At 33.6% G+C, this 19115-nt stretch overlaps 1 protein-coding gene and 1 long non-coding RNA gene across 2 annotated transcripts; one reads left to right on the plus strand and one right to left on the minus strand.

Moving 5' to 3' along the window:
- The first annotated feature begins 812 nt into the window (after positions 1-812).
- On the plus strand, positions 813-3702 carry LOC121409645 (heparan sulfate glucosamine 3-O-sulfotransferase 5-like). The gene is made up of 2 exons (XM_041601556.1): positions 813-1267; positions 2383-3702. The coding sequence occupies exon 2, from the start codon at positions 2470-2472 to the stop codon at positions 3634-3636; it is 1167 nt and encodes a 388-aa protein (XP_041457490.1). The 5' UTR covers positions 813-1267; positions 2383-2469; the 3' UTR covers positions 3637-3702.
- Positions 3703-5655: 1953 nt separating this feature from the next.
- LOC121409646 lies at positions 5656-14447 on the minus strand. The gene is made up of 4 exons (XR_005969190.1): positions 14331-14447; positions 11123-11275; positions 9978-10127; positions 5656-7872 (listed from the first exon to the last, which is right to left on the minus strand). It is a non-coding gene; the product is annotated as an uncharacterized LOC121409646 (long non-coding RNA).
- Between the last annotated feature and the right edge of the window lie 4668 nt (positions 14448-19115).

Here is a 19115-nt window from a genome sequence, read left to right on the forward strand (position 1 = left end):
TTTTTTTATTAAGGATTCGATAAGAAACGTATTTTGAAGAAAAGGGGTTTTCTGAAATACACAGACGTTGGGGAAGGGGTATCAAAACATTTAACTAGTGTCAAATGTTTTTTTTTTTAAGTTCCTATCTTAACAGATTTTTCACATAAGTCTTAAAGAAATTAGTTTCCATGACTGTATTCATTTTCTCTTGCCAATCAAAATATAGCCGGTTTCATTTTTACAACAGGAAGGCTAAAGATATTCATTCGACCCAACTCATTCGATTTTTTTTTCAGTTTGATATTGCTAATTGACAAAAGTGTATGAATATAATTGGAAATATAACACCGATTCTAGAATGGTAACTACTGAACTTCCTTTTGCCCAAATTGAGATGATATATCAATGACTTTGGAACTATTTTTTTAACTGAGAAAGAATTAGGGGTATTTTACTGATTAAGTTGATAAATTTGTTCCGATCGTAATTATCTTCATAAATGGCGATTTGATTTTAAAATGAGCTGGCTATGATACCCTTCTTTCGTCAGATATGGAATGTCAGATATGTATCCTATCCAATAGTAGTAAACATTTGACCCTCTAATTTCAAGTTTATTTTTTAAGGAAATTTTTAAAAAGTGTCATTTTAACATACAAGTCTATGGGGAATGTTTTACGCGCGTGACACTAGCCATGAACAAACGTTGATCATATCAAACTTCATCAAAAAGGAATATCTACAGGTGGCGCCATTCTAACAAATACGTCTGTGCCTAAAATAGAGTCTGATAGTTTTACTATCTTTGGAGAATAAATTCGCTCTTGCATAGAACAACACAACCCCTTCTCGCCCTCGAAATATCACTTGGCTTAGTGCTGCCCGAGAAGACTGTCATATTGAAGGTTTATCGTCAACACAAATCTTAATTCCCCTTTTTTGTTGCTATACAGATTCGCTTTGTAAGTTTCTATGTGTGAAAACGGATTCTTGTTTGCATTTGAAAGCCTCTGCACGTAACAAAGACCTATATTTACCAACCAAAACAGGAAAGTCTTGCGAGACCACTGTCACTTGCCTATTTTCGAGATAACGATGCTGTGACTGGTGCAGATCTGTTCACTTTCTCCTACTTGTTCCCTGTCTTTTATTCCCTCTAACGCTCGTGCATTCTACTATGTTTTGCATCTGAACTGTATTAATTGTGGCTAAACAATGGAATAACCATCTGTGTCATAATTCATTCGAGAAAAGGATAGACTCAAGTTGAAGATGGACGAAAGAGGTTAGAAAATCTAATTTGATTGTACAATGATATTTTAGTAGGAGCGTACTAGGTCTATGATAGGAGGCAAATGTCTTACAAGGGTATATTTGTAAGACAAATGTCTTACAAGGGTATATTTGCCCCAACGGCCGGATTCCCGGTGCAGATTTATTTTCACGACCATAATGCATATTTGGAATGCATAGCTGGAAAGTAAGATTTATCAATTCCGAGTGCTAAATTTTACTCTTTTTTTTTTAACAGAGGGACGCTTTATACAGTGATTGCGATTTTTCGGTAGCCAGCGAGGAAGTGTAACTTCCGAGTGAAAAAAATGTATATTTTGGTGGTAAAAATGTTGCATTTTTTTACATTACAGACCAGGGCCCGTTTCACATGCTTTATAAAGAACGTACAACTGTTGTAACTTTGCCATTATGGCAACTACCACGGTAACAGGGCTCAGTAGCCAATCAGAATCAAGATTGCCATGGTAGTTGTCATAGTACAAAGTTACAACAGTTTCAAGTCCTTTATTGAAACAGGCCCCTGTTCTTAATATGTAGCACAATTAAAAATGGCTTCGGAGGGGGGGGGCTGCCATTTATAAAACTACATATCATAATAATTTCCATTATTCCATTAATGATAATTATCATTAATGATAATTTTATCACAATCAGAAATACACAATCAGTATTATCAATGTAGGCCTACATTTATTATTTTAATGTTATTATCATCATTATTATGATTGTTTTTTTATCTTAATAATAATCATTATTGTCATTATCATCCATTATTATCATTAAAAGGAGTAGTTATAGTAGTAGTACCACTTTCATCATTATCATCATTACCTATTATTATCATTATTACAATTATTATTATAATCACCATTATGGTTCTTATTTTTGTTTTATAATTATCATCATCATCATCATCATCATCATCATTCGCTAAAGTATCACCATCAGAAGTACTTGTATTATCAGAACAAGTATTATAGTAGTAGTGGTCGTAGGAGTAGTGGTATTACTACTATTACTACTATTACTACTACGACTACTACTCTACCACAACTACTACTTCCCCTGAATACTGCCTATATTTTCTTATCCTTTCCTTTACAGGCTTTCAACAGTGATGTCACTTCGCGATGGACCTGGAATCTCGTCGTATAAGCCTGTGATAGACAGCGAACAAGTTTAGTAGGAAAGATGCCACGAGATACTTTCAGGAAAAATCACAAAATCGGTATAATTGTCATTTTGTTACTTCTTGTAGCATTTTACTTGTTTCCTCCAACTCATAGCGTGTCAAAGAAAAATAGCGAAGGGGAACTGGATCAGAAAAACGTAGAAGAGAGACCATTATGGCAGAAAAGGGGAAGAAATAAAACTGAGCCTAAGAAATTATACGTTAGACATCCATCAGTAATAAAGAATATCCGCAAGAAAAGCCAGAGGTACAGGCCTAAGTCTAGAACTAGAAAGAAACCATCAAGGATATTCTACGGTGACTGTTACGCTTATTCATCTGCAGGAGCAAGGCTACTGCCTTTAGAAGTATTAAAACGTCATGGATGCGAGAAGCGCCTTCCAAAAGCCATGGTAATAGGGGTTAAGAAATGTGGTACGATGACTCTAACGCACTACCTTTCACTTCATCCTATGGTAGTCATTCAAGGAGAAGTAAGTGTTCCTCAAGGAACATACCTTAATGCTGATGATATTGGAAAATGGCGAGACCAGATGCAATGGTCTAGCCCAAGAATGTTTCCTATGATCGGTAAGCCCATTAACATGGCAAACGCTACGTTCAGATTGTTAAAATATCTGCTGGATAGAAACGCTAAAACGATCATGATAATCCGTGACCCGGTCGTTCGTGCTGTCTCTGATCATGTCCATACAGCTGGCATACTATCCAAAAGTACAGCGAGGACAAAAATTCAATCGTTTGAAAACATAGTAATTAACCATTGGACAGGACAAATCAATGAGGACATTCCTTATGTTGCGAAAGGAAGATACATTGAGATATTTCGAAAGACATTGAGGCATTTTGGACGCGATCGAATCCTTATTCTTGATGGCGAAGCCTTTGTTCAAGATCCTCTCCCCATCATGATACAAACGGAAAGATTTCTCGGTCTTCCGCCATTTTTCGAGAGGAAACATTTCATCCATAACCCAAAGACAGGGTTCTATTGTGCGAATGTTCCCCAGAGACCAAACTACAAGTGTGCGAATCCTAAAATAAAAGGACGCCCTCATCCTGAAATACGTGCAGTTGTATCAAAGAAGCTGTACGATTACTACCGTCCATATTCTATGGAATTCATGAAAGAAGCAAACGTTTCCTTCAAGTGGCTGTTACAGTAATCCATTAGAAACATTGTTGAATCATTGTAGAGATTATTCGATAAGGATCTCACCTTGTAACTCTACTTCGTGAATACATGATAAGATATTACTCCAAACACGATTCTTACCAATGAAATTACTCAAATTAATTTTTATTCGAAATTCTTGATGAAATAAACATTAAATCAAACCTTACCACTTTCAACAAATACGCAAACCACGTTTATTAGAGAGAATGAAAATTGTTCAAAGATAAAAAAATAAACATGAAGCTAGTTAAGACTAGTTAAGCTAGTTAAGAATTAGAAAATGATTTAGAAATACATGTATGTTTATTCCGATTTTTTTTAAATGGTGTGATGACATGTGATGTGTTGCGATGCATCAATTTGTAGCATGAATGTATAATATGTATTGATGTCAATCATTAAAGCAGTAGAAGTAATGTTCTGGGGAATTATACCCCAAAATATTTGTGTGCAACATAATCTAAAAGATTTCATAAATCTTTGTATTGCATGTTTTTTGTTAGTTGTTTTATACTTGCTATGAAGCTATTAACGTAAATATCACACATGATTTTTAGCTCATCCAGCCCGAAGTGCCAGATGATTATGCCGTGGCGTGGCGTCCGTCCACAATTTCAAACTGCTTCTTATTCGTCACTTCAAGTCTGATTTCAATTCTGTTTGCTTTATATGATAGCATTAGGTGGGGGTTTCAAAACTTCTACACAGAATTTTGAAACTCATTAAATATGCTAATTTATGCGTATTTTTAAAATTCTCACATTTAATGCTTCTTTTTCTTCTTTAAAGGACAAGTCCACCCCAACAAAAAAGTTGATTTTAATTAAAAGAGAAAATCCAACAAGCATATCACTGAAAATTTCATCAAAATCGGATCTAAAAATAAGAAAGTTATGGCGTTTTAAAGTTTCGCTTAATTTCACAAAACAGTTATATGCACATCCTGGCTGGTATGCAAATGAGGAGACTATGATGTCATCCACTAACTATTTCTTTTGTATTTTATTATATGAAATATTCTAATTTTCTCCTCATTGTTAAGTAATACAGCGACTAATCCCGTCCTGAACATGTGGAATTAGAATTGTTTGATACTACTGCATATGGTTCAGTCAAGTTGGTCCTTATTGTCAAATTTATAAAAAAATGAAATATTGTATAATTCAAAAAATAAAAAAACAAAAGAAATAGTGAGTAGTGGACATCATCGACTGACTCACCTAGTTGTGCACATCACTTTTTTGTGAAAAAATAAGCGAAATTTTGAAATGTCATAACTTTCTTATTTCACATCCGAATTTGGTGAAATTTTCAGCACTATGCTATAGTGTGATTTTTCTCTATTTATTCAAGTCAGCATTTTCCTGGGGTGGACTTGAGCTTTAATGGTTGACCGATTTTGATTTGTTTTCTTTCATCTGGTAGAACTTTATGAGGTTCGCCAAACTTTTAAACATAACTTTGAAATTTTCAGTAGAAAATTAATTATGCTAATTTATGCTAAATTTATTCATAAATCACAGAAAATGCCTCTTCTTCTTTATTTGCTGACCGATTTGGATTTTGTTTTCTTCCATCTGCTAGAGCTGCATGAGTTTTACCAAACTTGTACACACAATTTTGAAATTTTGTCTAGAGAATTGTTTATGCTAATTTATGCAAAATTTATTCAGAAACCACAAAAAAATTCTTCATTTGTTGATAAATTTCAATTATGTTTGATTTATACGATAGCTCGAGGTGGTGATACAAAATTTCAATACAGATTTTTTGAAACTCATCAAATATGCTAATTTATTAATATATTTTCTAAACTCATATTTTTGTTCCATCTGAGAGCTACACGAGATTTACCAAGGTTCTACACAGAGTTAAGAAATATTTACTAGAAAATAATTTATGCTTAATTTATATGAAATTTATTCATAGATCACAAACAATGCTTCTATGTCATTTATTCATCAAATTCAATTCTATATCCTCAATGTATGTCACAAATATAATTCACTTCAGTGTCAACTGGGCTGAAATTAAAATTGTGTGAAATTTCATGGCGAGATGCCGGATGAGCTCCACATCATTGATTTGCTAGTTTTAATATCTGCTCACAAAAAGAAATATGTCTGTTAAAAGATTTGTAGTGATTGTAATATGTGTTTTTGAAGTATATTATTCACCAATCTCAATGAGAATGAATTCAGTGAAAACGTAAGTGGTAACATGAATGCAAAGTATTAGGATATCAACAGAGAATAGCGGTATAAGAGCAATATGTTATTCTGTTTCTAAGTGTGACAATTCGTAATCAGGAGGAGAAAAAAAAATGTTTTCGATTATTTCGCAATACAATGTACTTTAAGTTTAATTGCAAATTGAAAACATTCCATGTAAATACATTCTAGTTTCTTTTTATTTTAATAACTCAATCATAAAGAGCTATATACCTCTCTAATTTAAGTCAAGTTTCAAGTTCATTTTCATTTCTACAAAATATTATACATGTCATCAATGTAGTAACAATAAATTAACAAAAATCAAAATGCAGAAGTGAGGTGATCTATTAAAAGCACAGCTTGTAAGACATAGTCCTGAGAAACATACATATACAGTGCAAAGATACATTAGAAAACGTTATACATCATTTAAGCGAACTAAGAAAGGGTATAATAAACATGATAAATTAAATAAACATTAAAAATTACATAAAATATTATCATCCATATAAAGCGTTTTAGCCAAACCTAAGAAACGCGTATTTTGGGCTGCATCAATTGCCTGTACAGTATCAGAGCGTATTCCTAGAATGACCGAAATCCAAAGAATATAGGCTCCAGTACAAAATTTGCTATTGACTATGAGAGCGTATTCAACAGAATAGCGCGCATGCGCGAATGCGTGAAATATAGAACGTGTAAAACAATGAAACGTAGACAAAAAACAACAAAGCAATGCGATGCGCAGCATAAGAGCACACCGACACTCAATTACATCATAATGAACTACATGCAAGTCGCATGTCAACGACCAAATTTGATATTATAAAGTGATGATGCCACTATGTGATAAGTTGATATGACTTGTTCAATTAAATTTCTGTCTCTCTTTTTGGTTGCTAGGGGTGGGATAGATGATAATAGTTATATTGGATGGCTTTATTTCATGGAATACCAGACATATTTCACTCATTAGGGCCAATATTCCACTCATCTGCGATTTGTGGAATATTTTCACTAACTTTTGGAATATTTCTGGTATTCCATGAAATAAAGCCATCCAATATAATACAATTATTTGCAAGACAGAGAGACACATACACAAAACTATTTGAAAAACATCTTCAAAATTGAAAAACATATATGTGTAAAAAAAACCTGCCCCCTTCTCGCTCACCTTGGTTTAATGGTGAGATACGTAATGATAATGATAATAACATATTTACCAACGGTAGACACTTCTGTTCCGAAAACTGTTCTCCCAGCGGACCCTATTAACCCGGCTTTAGCTCAGCTGCCTAGGCGCTCAAGCATGCAAGGAATTTCTTCCTACCGGTACCTGGGTTGAGTGCAGTACAATGTGGATGAGTTTCTTGCTGCGACCCTCTGTTTCAAAGTCAGAAGAATAATCCACTGGGCTACAACAATCTATGTATATGCTATTCATGAATTATTTTAAAAAATGTAAAGTTTCAGGTCTGAATATAACAGTTTTTAAGCTTGCGCTTCTCGCTGAAAATGTCATTAATGAAATACTTGGGCCTGTTTTTTCTTGAATTCCTACAAACAATCGCTTTTCATTTATGAATATTAAAAATTTCAAGCTCGCGCTTCGCGTTCGCAATATCTAATTGTCAGAAAGGTCTCCCGTTTATGATAACAAAAAAGCTTAAAATTTTCCTGCTTTTTGGGTCTCAATCCGACCAAAAAAACGCGCTTCGCGCTCGTATTATCATAGTTCTTGTAATTATGTTAAAACATTTATTTTTTATCTGTGCATCCTCTTTATCCCTTCCCTTTATTATTATCATCATGGATGGCCACATATATGACTCGTTTAAGTATAGTTATTTTCATAACGTACGGAATGCCGCATATATGACGATAAATGCACAGACGGAGGTCAAAAGAAAGGCTGAACCAACCCCAATAGCGACGGATGTATAATAACGAGCATCATGAGAGGCGAGTACTGCATTCGATGTCTGCCCAGATGACATGTACCTCTTTACCTTAAAAGGGCAATAGAAATATATATAGAAAATAATAAAAATAGGTGTCAAAGTATTTCATTCAAAATATTTATATTATAATCATAATACTCAGATTCATATAGCGCAAATAACAATGAAAAGTCTCTTAGCACTTTGATATTTGAAAATGGTAAAATAATAAGAAGAAAACAATGAGCCTAACATTCTAAAAGTCTTATCTTTGGAAAAGATAAGACTTATATTTAGGCTTTATTGAATAGGTCAAGAAAAGAACATCTCAAATGTCAAGTCCACCCCAGAATAAATATTGATTTAAATCAATACACTAATAAATGTTTGAATCCTAATGAAGCACTTGTACCAACCTTTAGGGGTGTAATCTTGCACCCTAAGTGGCAAAAAGTGAAAAAATGCACCTTTTTATCATTAATGCACCAAGAAATGCTCGCTTGCACCCTAATAGGTGCAAATATGAACCTGTTAAGGTGCATAGTACTTGACATTAAAAAGGGTTCAAATTTGAACCTTTATCACATTGTTCAATTTCGTACCCTGCAGGGCACTTAATATAGCTAAATGCACCCTCAAATGAGCATAATTACACTCATTAGCATCCATTTGGGTGCAGCTTTTGTACCAATCCGGAGGGTTCAAATTTGATCCCCTATTTCTTAGTGTGAAGAGAGAAAAATCAAACAAGCATGATGCCGAAAATTTCATCTGATTCGGATGTAAACTCAGAAAGTTATAACATTTTAGAAGGTTCGCTTATTTTTCACAAATAGTTATATGTACAACTTAGTGACATGCAAATGAGACAGTCGATGATGTCCCTCACTCACCCTTTCTGTTGTTTTTTTTATTATTTGAATTATACATGAATGGGTACCCGGCAGGATTAATTCCTTGAATGCATGAGCGCTGAAAGGCAGCTCGAGCTAAAGCCAGGGTAATAATAATAATAACAACAACGCGCCTCGGAAAAGAATATTTCTAGATAGATGGCGCTATAAAATGCCTATTATTATTATTATTATTATTACATGTACAATATTTTAATTTTTACTAATTTGACATTAAGGATCAATTAAACTGAGCCATACAATGTTACAACCACATGCATTCATAATTCCGAAGCTTCGTTATTCCGAAGGTTCGGATATTCCGAAGGTTCGTTATTCCGAAGGTTCGAATTTCAGAAGGTTCGTAATTCCGAAGATTCGTTAGTCCGAAAACAAAGTGAGGTTCGTAATTCCGAAGGTTCGTCAATCCGAAAACGAAATGAGGTTCGTTAGTCCGAAAACGTATCGTTTAACGAACCTATTTCGTTTTCGGACCAACGAACCTTCGGAATAACGCCACAAATGTTCGGATTAACGAACCCTGTTACGTTTTCAGATAACGAACATCGAGGTTTTGGCAATTTACGTGTTTCAAAATTACGAACCTTCGGAATAAAGAACCTTCGGAATTAAGAAGTGTAACCGTTACAACAAAGGTAATATCACACGTTCAGGGAGGAATAAAACTTTGACAGGACAATGAGAAGAAAATTTAGAGTATTTCATATTTCATGAAATGAAATAAAATACAAAAGAAATAGTGGTTGAGTGATGTCATCAGTCTCTTAATTTGCGTAGAAACCAGGATGTGGATATAACTGTTTTGTGAAAATAAAAAATGTCATTACTTTCTTATTTTACATCCGATTTTGATGAAAATTTTAATATTATGCTTATTGGATTTTTCTATTTTAATTCAAATCAACCGTTTGTTGGGATTGACTTGTCCTTTAAATAATATCAGGAAGTTTGTTCCAGAGATGAGAGACAGCATATTGATACCCTCTTTGGAACCTCAACTTAGTTACCCAATCGGAAGCTGCTTTAAGCATATACAGGGGCCAATTTTATGCTGACATTGAATGCAATCTTTAAGAAGTTTAGGTTAAGGAACATTTTCAATTTATCTGTCACTGTAAATTGCGACATGATATTAAAACTCCAGACAATGCTTTAATGATTCTTTTGATCAATGTATCATATGTTGCATAAGATAATCCATTGCAATTATCAATATCGCTGATTACAAATACATTAATTAAAGGGAATATATAGGCCTACCTTAATGGACTTTGTGAGGGCGCAAATACCAACCGGGAAAAAGCAACACAAGCAGGCGAAGAGAGCCAAGTAAAAATAATCAGGCTGTTCTATCTCGTTTGGCTTTCCATATTGTAAAATATCATGTACTGTGACAAGCTCATTGGATACCTGACAGAGAGATATATTTATAGATAAAATATATTGATAGATAGATAGAGATAGACAAGTACATTGATAAAAAGGGGGGAGATTAAAGAGAACACGCAGATTTAATGTTTTCCTTGAATAATAATAGCCTTTATTGATACTTTATAACAAATTCTTGCAGCCATGGCTGAATTAAAAATGGCATTACACTGATTCACATAAAAATTGATTCAGTTGTAAATATACAAAAAAGGTGGTTTAACATGAAATCAGTACACGTTAAAGGGTTATCTCCATTCGACTTTACAAACATTATCTGAGAAAAAAATGTGAGATATATAGGTCAAGGAATTGACATAAAATTCATCCGGGAATATATGGATTATTGGTTAAATAGTATACACTGTTAAAAAACCCTGATTTTACAGAAAAAAAGAAAGAAGATTTTGCAAAAAGCAATAACAGAATCATTCTGTTATTTCATAAAATAGGAATTTTTCTGCAATTTAACAGAACAGTTCTGTTTAAAAAGGGGAAAAGAGTGTTTTATTAAAGGAAGGTTCCATACACCAAATATCAATTTCCTGTATAAGATTACGCAATCTGGTAAGATTACAGGTGTTCTCGAGACTCTGCTGCAGGAATTTCTTTTATTCTAAGGATAAATTTTCTAACAGTGTAGTTGAAAAAGTATATCGACCAATGATTATTCAATGTCTGTTTTTCAAAGGGAACATCAAACATCTCGTATTCGTATAAGAGAGTCCCACTATTATCATTTTGTGGAGCGGGGGGGGGGGCTAATGTTTTTCCTCTTCACATCACTGTTTTACAGTCTCCTTTGTGAATCTTTCTTTTCTCCCTTTTGAAGACAAGAATCAATAATAAGAAAGAATGCATCCCATGTGAGTTGATAATTCACCATAATAAGACAACACCCCACTTGTACTTTATTACATCAACCTTGCCAATTGTTTCTGGTTTTGCAAATTTATACCGCAGATACCGAATCTTACATGTTGGTGATTATCAGGCTCAGCGATGATGATGATTTGAGACAACTCAATTTCCTCTGGTTTCTCTTTCATCCTTTTAAAGCATTCTGCTTAAGTACCCTCACCAGTTCATATACCTTCTTTGACGCCACAGTTCTCTTCTTTTCAAAAACCCTTGGAGTGAAAAAAAAGAAAGGTTCTCTTTTCATTCGAAGTTTGAATATCAAGAAACTTACCCCCCCCCCCGTTAAACATGTTTTTTTGTATACCACAATATACCTAAGATATGCCATATATAACAAAATACTTTTCGACCAACTCCCTTTATTTCCAGAATCATGTTGATTTACCAAATAATCAATAATGGATTCGTATACTTCACTGCGTTTATGTGTTGGAAGGGAGTACTGAATCATTATGTTTGAAAATACATATATTCCAAAAAACTCCTGTAAACTTTCATCGTCATTCGCCCGAAGAAGTCAATTAATAATTTGCGAAACGTGGCAACATATGAGCTTATTCCCATTTTAAAAAATATAATTTCTCATATTGAACAAAACTGGATAAATGAGAAGAAATTACATCAGTTTATTCTGTAAAATGTATAAGGATTTTTTTTTTTGGGGGGAGGGCAAACTTAATGGAAAATCGATATAAGAGCCCCTAAATTTTTACCAAACATCATAAAAATTTTCGGTGGATAGTCGCGCAGCAAGTGGCAAGGAATTTCACCTATTTTTATTTTGACGTTAAATGTCTGCCAACCTGCTGCGCCACTTTTTACCTTAACACTGGGGACCTTTACACTTATTTCACCTTTAATTAGGATCTTCCAGGGTAAAATTAGGCCAGAAAAATTACGGTTTCCCCGAAAAAACTACCATAGACTTTTTTTGAACAGCATAGACCCCTACGATAAAAATTCTTAATTATAGACCGATGCTATCAGAAAAAATAACACCTGCTATATCATTAATAATTACATAACAAATTTTGAATTCCCTGCATGATTCAACTTTTGTCTAGTCCATGTCAGTCAGAGAAAGGCAATTGAAAAAAAAAATAGAGAGCAAGACTAGAGCAAAAAAATGACATACACCATTAAATAACAGCCCAGATTAATATTTTCTTGTGGTTAGAATAGAAGATCGCCCTCTGTTGTTCTTATAGTGGCATATTTGAGTGTTCAGTGTCTGAGATGATATGTTTTTATCTTTGCCATAAGAATAGTACGGATGGAAATCTAGCGTCTTTCAACATTTGATCGAATAAGATCTGCGGCATATAATGAAAAATATTCGAATTTTTTAACAATGTCAGCTATATACAAAGTTTGGGACAAAGTAGCAATTTCTTCCTATTTTTAGTGCTTTGTGAGAGGATGTCTAAAATAGCAACATGAAATGTACTGCTGTGGAGTAGAAAAGTTGATAAACAGACGATTTCCCTAATATTAAATATAATATTTACAATTACAATCCCATGATCTATATGACCCCTCCCCGCGTTTGTAGCCCAAGAAAATTCATGAGGAAATATATTTGAGGAAAAATATATTTCAAATTCACAAACTAGTTTTCAAACTGTACAATTTATCTGAACATCAAAAGGTATTTCAAAATGAAAAAAAGATTGGTTAAAACCACAACGGCAAATAGATTTCTCATGATTTAAGCGATCTATTATCTTCTGCATATTTACAATAACATTATAAAATCACCATTTGATTCTGCTCATATGCGTTGGACTTTGTGAGATCAAAGTAAAGAAAGGTGCATCGACATGCTGTGGAGATAGCATTGACAGGTACAATACTAAGACAATGGCGAATGTACATCCATTATGACATTTGGTCCTTTTTCATGTTTGGTTCAAAGTTTAATAACCTTAACTCTAAATCCGAAGTAAAGACAAAACCTGTATTCGGTTTTGCCCATTACCTAGGTATAATCCAAACAAAACTCTTGAAAGCTTTCAGGTTGGTCAAAACTACTATATAGATATATCATATTGCATAAGTAATATGCTGTACATTCAGACACTATACTAGAACTATTAAGTTAACAATAACATGATTATAATCTCAAGGATCAGTTTAAGAGTGAATTAACATGGCTTATCGATAACTTACCATGCAATATAATGCAACTCCCAATCGTTTTGGTGTGATGTTTCATGGTAGGCACCAATTTACTGTTGGGATAAGGCCTTGTATTGATCTTGTCATTCTTCAAATATTGATACTTCACATGCACTTCATGTTTGCACGTAATATCTTAGAATGATTCGATTCACATTAATTTTAGGTATGCAAATCCCCCAATTCGTGACAAACGGATTCATGAAGTAAATCAGGTTTAATGTGCAAATTATTGGAGACTAATATTTGTAATCAGGAATAAAAAAAAAAAATAAAATGAATTAGAAATATAGTTGTCATGCGCGATTATAGGTTATATGAATATGATATATCCGCATACATTCGTAATTCCGAAGCTTCGTTATTCCGAAGGTTCGGATATTCCGAAGGTTCGTTACTCCGAAGGTTCGTTGGTCCGAAAACGTAATGATTAACGAACCTTATTTCGTTTTCGGACCAACGAACCTTATTTCGTTTTCGGATTATCGAACCTTCGGAATAACGCCACAAATGTTCGGATTAACGAACCCTTTTACGTTTTCGGATTAACCAAACTTCGGAATTAGGAACATTCGGAATTACAAAGTGTAACCGATATATCTACAAACATGTAAAAAGTGCATTATTTTACTCGTATAGTGCTTATCAATACAATCCAGATTAATGAATTTGATCTTTAAAGATCATTTAATATAATTATTCGATTTTACATAAAAAAATATATATTTCAGCTGTTCACTGATAAACGTAAAACTTTCATTGTTTTTAAAATTAACAGGCTGCAATAAAACTTTATCGGATGCATCAATCAAGCGATTTCTTCACGAAAAAGCAACACGGCAAATTTAAAGTAATTTGAGAATATTTGTTTTTCATTGTTCTGTTTGTATAGCTACACTCTGTTAATCATTTGTAGCCCTGGCTCGGTACCCCTTTACAGCCACTTCTTCGTCTGGAAAAATCAAATGAATTACAACTTTTTTACCACCGTCTTTAAAAATAAATTGTTTCAGTTCCTTCTTTCCGATTTTAAAAAACAAAATAAAACTAAACTGATTAGAAAATAAATGTGAAATTCATACTTACCTCTGTTGTTGTGTGCAGACTGTTTACTTTCAGTTAGACTATCTGAGGACGCATCTTGGTTTAAAATAATAATGATGAAAACTCTTTTCTTGACCTTGCAGTGAGCCTGTAATTCTTAAATATGCAAGGCATGAATGGAAAGTGATTGGTTTTGTAATTCGATATGAGGAAATGAACTAATTATTTGAATTCATATTGACTTGGTTAAACGAAATCAGCATGATGTATTCAATGGAAACCACTCATGTCCAGAGAAGCGGCAATCTAATGATTAGATTCGGTTTAGATTTTGTTTTATTGATTTTATTGTGTGAAATAACGAAATTCAATAGATGATTTTTTTTTGGTTAATTTCCTCAATAATATTTCCCTTCTGTATGTGCAATAATGATGATAACAATAATACATGAAATGGATTTCTCTTGAATACATTACAATTTAATCAACATTTTTCTCTTTCTCATCTTCCTACAATAATTGAATTAAGCAGATAAATGAAATAAGTAAATAGTAAATATTACCGCTGTTTACAACCAATAAGGATATGTATACTTTTTCAGTCATGAAATTTTAAATGATTAGCTTTTTAAGATATCAATTACTCCAAAGCAGCAAAACAAATGTAATTCTTCATGTTTACACTCTTAAAGAGTTTGGGCAAAAGATGCCCAAATCCTTAACCATCACAGGGTAACATACTGTCCACACAATCGGTTAAAATCTGCCCAAATCATGCAAATTGGGCAATAAAAACTAATAATTGGGTAATAAATTTGCTCAATTGGATAGTATTTGCCCAGAATATATATATTATTTTACCAACGTACATTACCCAACACAGTAGGTATGTTGCCAACATTTTCATGTGTGTATATTTTGATATCTTTTTTCTTAACATACAGTTTATCATATATATAGTGATTCACGTAAATGTATAACATACAATTCACTGATCAAAACATAAATAACTATCAAGATAGAAATTGTCGTTTAGAATATACAGTATTCTGATAATATAATAGGTCCACAAGAATAAAAAGGGTATTTGATCAGTGATCTAGTTTGTCTCTACAACACACTGAACCGAAATATTGGGAGTTTCATAGTTTATTAAATATTAAACATCCTATCAGGGTATCAGAGTAAATGTTTAAAGAAATCAATATAAGAAAAAAACAATAACAAAACTGCATTCAGTATTTGTGGATGGGTGAGGGTGTGTGGGTGTGGGTGTGTGTGTGTGTGTGTTTTTTTTTTGGGGGGGGAGTGGGAGGGGTCCGCAGAACCATAACTCCCCGTAACTACCAGTCACTCATGTAGCGCATGCATACATGTAGAACAAGCCCTCTTTTTCATAAATATACAATAGTCTTGCGTGGGAAAAAGTCTCTTGAGTTCGCATTTCAACAAAAGGGAGTCAGACTTCGCCTTTATTCGCTTCACTTGATTTGCACCCCCGGTTCCTTGATAAGTACAATACAGGGAAATAAATTTCTTTCATTCCCTTACTAAAACATACTGGAAGCTAAGAAAAATATGACCGAGTTTTTGTAAACGTGTTTTGTTCGTGACGTATCATTTGAAGGATGTTGGTAACAAAAAAAGAGGAAAAATTGCTTTTGGGAGTATTCTAAAGAATAAAGAATAAGGGTCGTTGAATTTCTTAAAGACTATAATAAAAAAGTGTCATTTATCTTTCATGAAAATAAAATGCTCCAAAGCAATCATTTCGTCAAATTATGATAAATCTCCTCAAATGTCAACCAACTAAGTCATGTAAGTTGACTTATCATCATATGCGGACAACCTTTCAGACACACCGGGGAAGTGTTGCGGGAGTGGGGGGGGGGGCTATCAAATTTTGTTCGAGCATCATATGAAAAGATGAGGAAGAAGATAATGATAAATAAAATCGGGACACCAAGAAAGACGAATGTCAAATTGAAAGGTGTAGGTCGTGTATCTTTTATTTATACTATACTAATAGTACCTATATACATTTTTGCCAATAAATTATTATTTGTATTTATTTTGTAAGAGGAAATGTATCACAACTTTTTTATGTTGTACATTATATTTGTTAATAATTTCTATTGGAAAAATGCTGAAATCAAATCAAATCAAATATTACCCCTGTGATTCACTTGAAAAAAAGACATCCGACGTCACTTAGGTGGCATGAAAATACCCTGGGACTGCCACCTGAGAAGCATCACTCCAATAACCATCTGTAATAATTTAGTTATCATGGTCACTGTTCATTTATGAAACATTATTCATTAAAATTTCAGCTTTTCATTTGTACTTTTGAAAACTAATTTCCATTTATTAGGATCTTTCTTAATTTACCACCGAATTAAAAATGTTGATTCTTGATTAAACGCTATTTCGTGGCCCGAGATTAAAGAATACATTAACATGATAGAGATATGAGTGGAACATTGATGATAATAATAATAATAATATAGGTTTATTTACCCAGGGAAGCCACTTCAGTTCTGAAAACTGTTCTCCCAGCGGGCCCTGCTATTATTATTACCCCTGCTTTAGCTGGGCTGCCTATAGGTTACTCCTCTGTAAAGAGAGTTGCATTGGCTTCCAGTGAAGCAACGTATTGTTTTCAAGATTATGACCATTGTTTTCAAGATTGTCCATAATGAAGCTCTCATCCGCCTACATCAGTCAGAACGTCCCGGGCTTCGCTCGAGTACGGTCATTACTCTACTCCATATTCCACGGACAAATACTAAAGCAGATGACAATGCGTTTCAGACATGTGCCCCAAGCATTGCCAAGACTCTGGAATGACCTTCCAAGATATATGAGACTTTCTCCTTCTTTGGAAGTATTTAAGAAACATCTCAAGACTGCTTTTTAATCAATAATATTTACATGTATTAGTGATTATAATTGTTTTATTCCATAACTGTGTAAAGCGCTGTGAAACGATTATATATTGTAAGAGCGCTATATAATATAAATGAACATAATTATTTAGGTGCTCATACATAGATTATTTGTGAAAGATATCTACCCATGATATTAACTTTGCAATCAAAAGTGACCTCAAAGGTAATAATAGCCTATTAATCGAACATTTTACCATGATAATTACCGGAAGGTATTGACAATTTTGTCAACTAACCCTGCTGGAAAGAAAATAGTGTCACACAGTGTAACCATAGTGTGTTCACATGGTGGATTGTGAAAATATTATTCGCACTGTTAAAATGCTCAGATTTCAACAGTGTAAAGCTTTCCACACTGTGTGGACACATCGACAGTGTGACTGTTCACAGCATGTTCACATGGTCGAGTATATATGTGAGTCACATTGTTTAAATGCTCAAATTTAACAGTGTGAAGGTGATTTCACATTGTGCTCCACACTGTGAAAACTCTGTGGCACACACAGTGGGATACTGTGTTATTTCCTGTGGGGAAGATATCACCTTTGAGCTTTTTTTAGTCAGTAAAGGTAAAGAAATTGTTGACGGAAACAATTTAAAAGCGGTTAGTTTAACCATAAACCACAACCCTGAGGCAATGTTACATTATATACGATATTATTATCTGATGAAAATATTGTGTTTTCGATGCTCTTTATCGCGTCACTGATTTTGTCACCCTGGTAAATACCACAAATTAAATCACTCAAAAGCTTCTATTACATATCTAAACCTGAAGAGACTAACAGGGGACGAGACCTTGGATCTCGTTGACATTGACTTCGTGAATATTTACAGTGTTTCTTTGAATTGTGGTACACTTTATGAATATGACAGTCTTGTTTGGTTGTTATGTTTGTTACTATGGGTGTTAAATGTTATATACCCAAAGATGGTTTTATGTTTATGCATTATTAAAGTTAATGAAAATCTGAAGATCTACCAAAACCACAAGGCTTACCATCAGAAAAAGCAACATGGAATAAGCTTTGTTATTCTTATTTTATGAAGACTATGGATTTAACTGTCAACATTAATAGGTTCAATGTCATAATTTATGGTTGACAAAGATTGCGTAGACACTCAAAATCTTTCATTACATTTAAAGCTGAAAAGGTAGCGTTATTTATGTTATTTGTATAAATAGATGTCTGCGTAAAGGTCAACGGTTGTGTGCGCGAGGGTGTGGGCGCGCGCACGTGTTTTTATTATTCTGTTTTATTATTAATTGGAATATCATGCTTGGAAATGTTTCCACACCATATGAAAGAATTAGAATTATATTTTGCTATGGCAAGTTATAGAAGATATTCGTTGGAGACTGCGTCGATCCGCATGCAGGGTTGTATGAAAAATGTTGTACTATATTCAACCAGACTCCACGAGGTTGAAAGGAATATTCCTCAAAATCAAATCATTGATGATTATAATTTAATGCTATTTGATACAATATTTACATATACAATATTTTGTTTAAAAGGGTGCAGAATCAAAATACTATTTTACAAACCATCCTGCCAGACTTTTCTATTTCAACAAATAAGATAAAAGACAGAAGGAGATATGGGTGAGTTACAGGGAATGAAATAAAAGAAGGCGGGTATTTTCTTCAGTGGAGCACTGAAGCATCTTAGTTTGTACCCTTTGTGTTTTAACAATAGTTGGTCTTTTATGATTGGAATTTCAATCGATTCTACCAAACACGGAGACTCTTTAGAACCCCAGAAGAGATTATCAAAACATTGGGATGACAATTTAGATTTACATGTCTAATCTGTCTAGTTTCCAATGAAACTTTTCCTTTTAACAGTACTTAGCGTATTTACGAGTAGTGCGG

Source organism: Lytechinus variegatus, chromosome 2 (genome assembly GCF_018143015.1).
Source record: "Lytechinus variegatus isolate NC3 chromosome 2, Lvar_3.0, whole genome shotgun sequence".
Classification (NCBI taxonomy): domain Eukaryota; kingdom Metazoa; phylum Echinodermata; class Echinoidea; order Temnopleuroida; family Toxopneustidae; genus Lytechinus; species Lytechinus variegatus.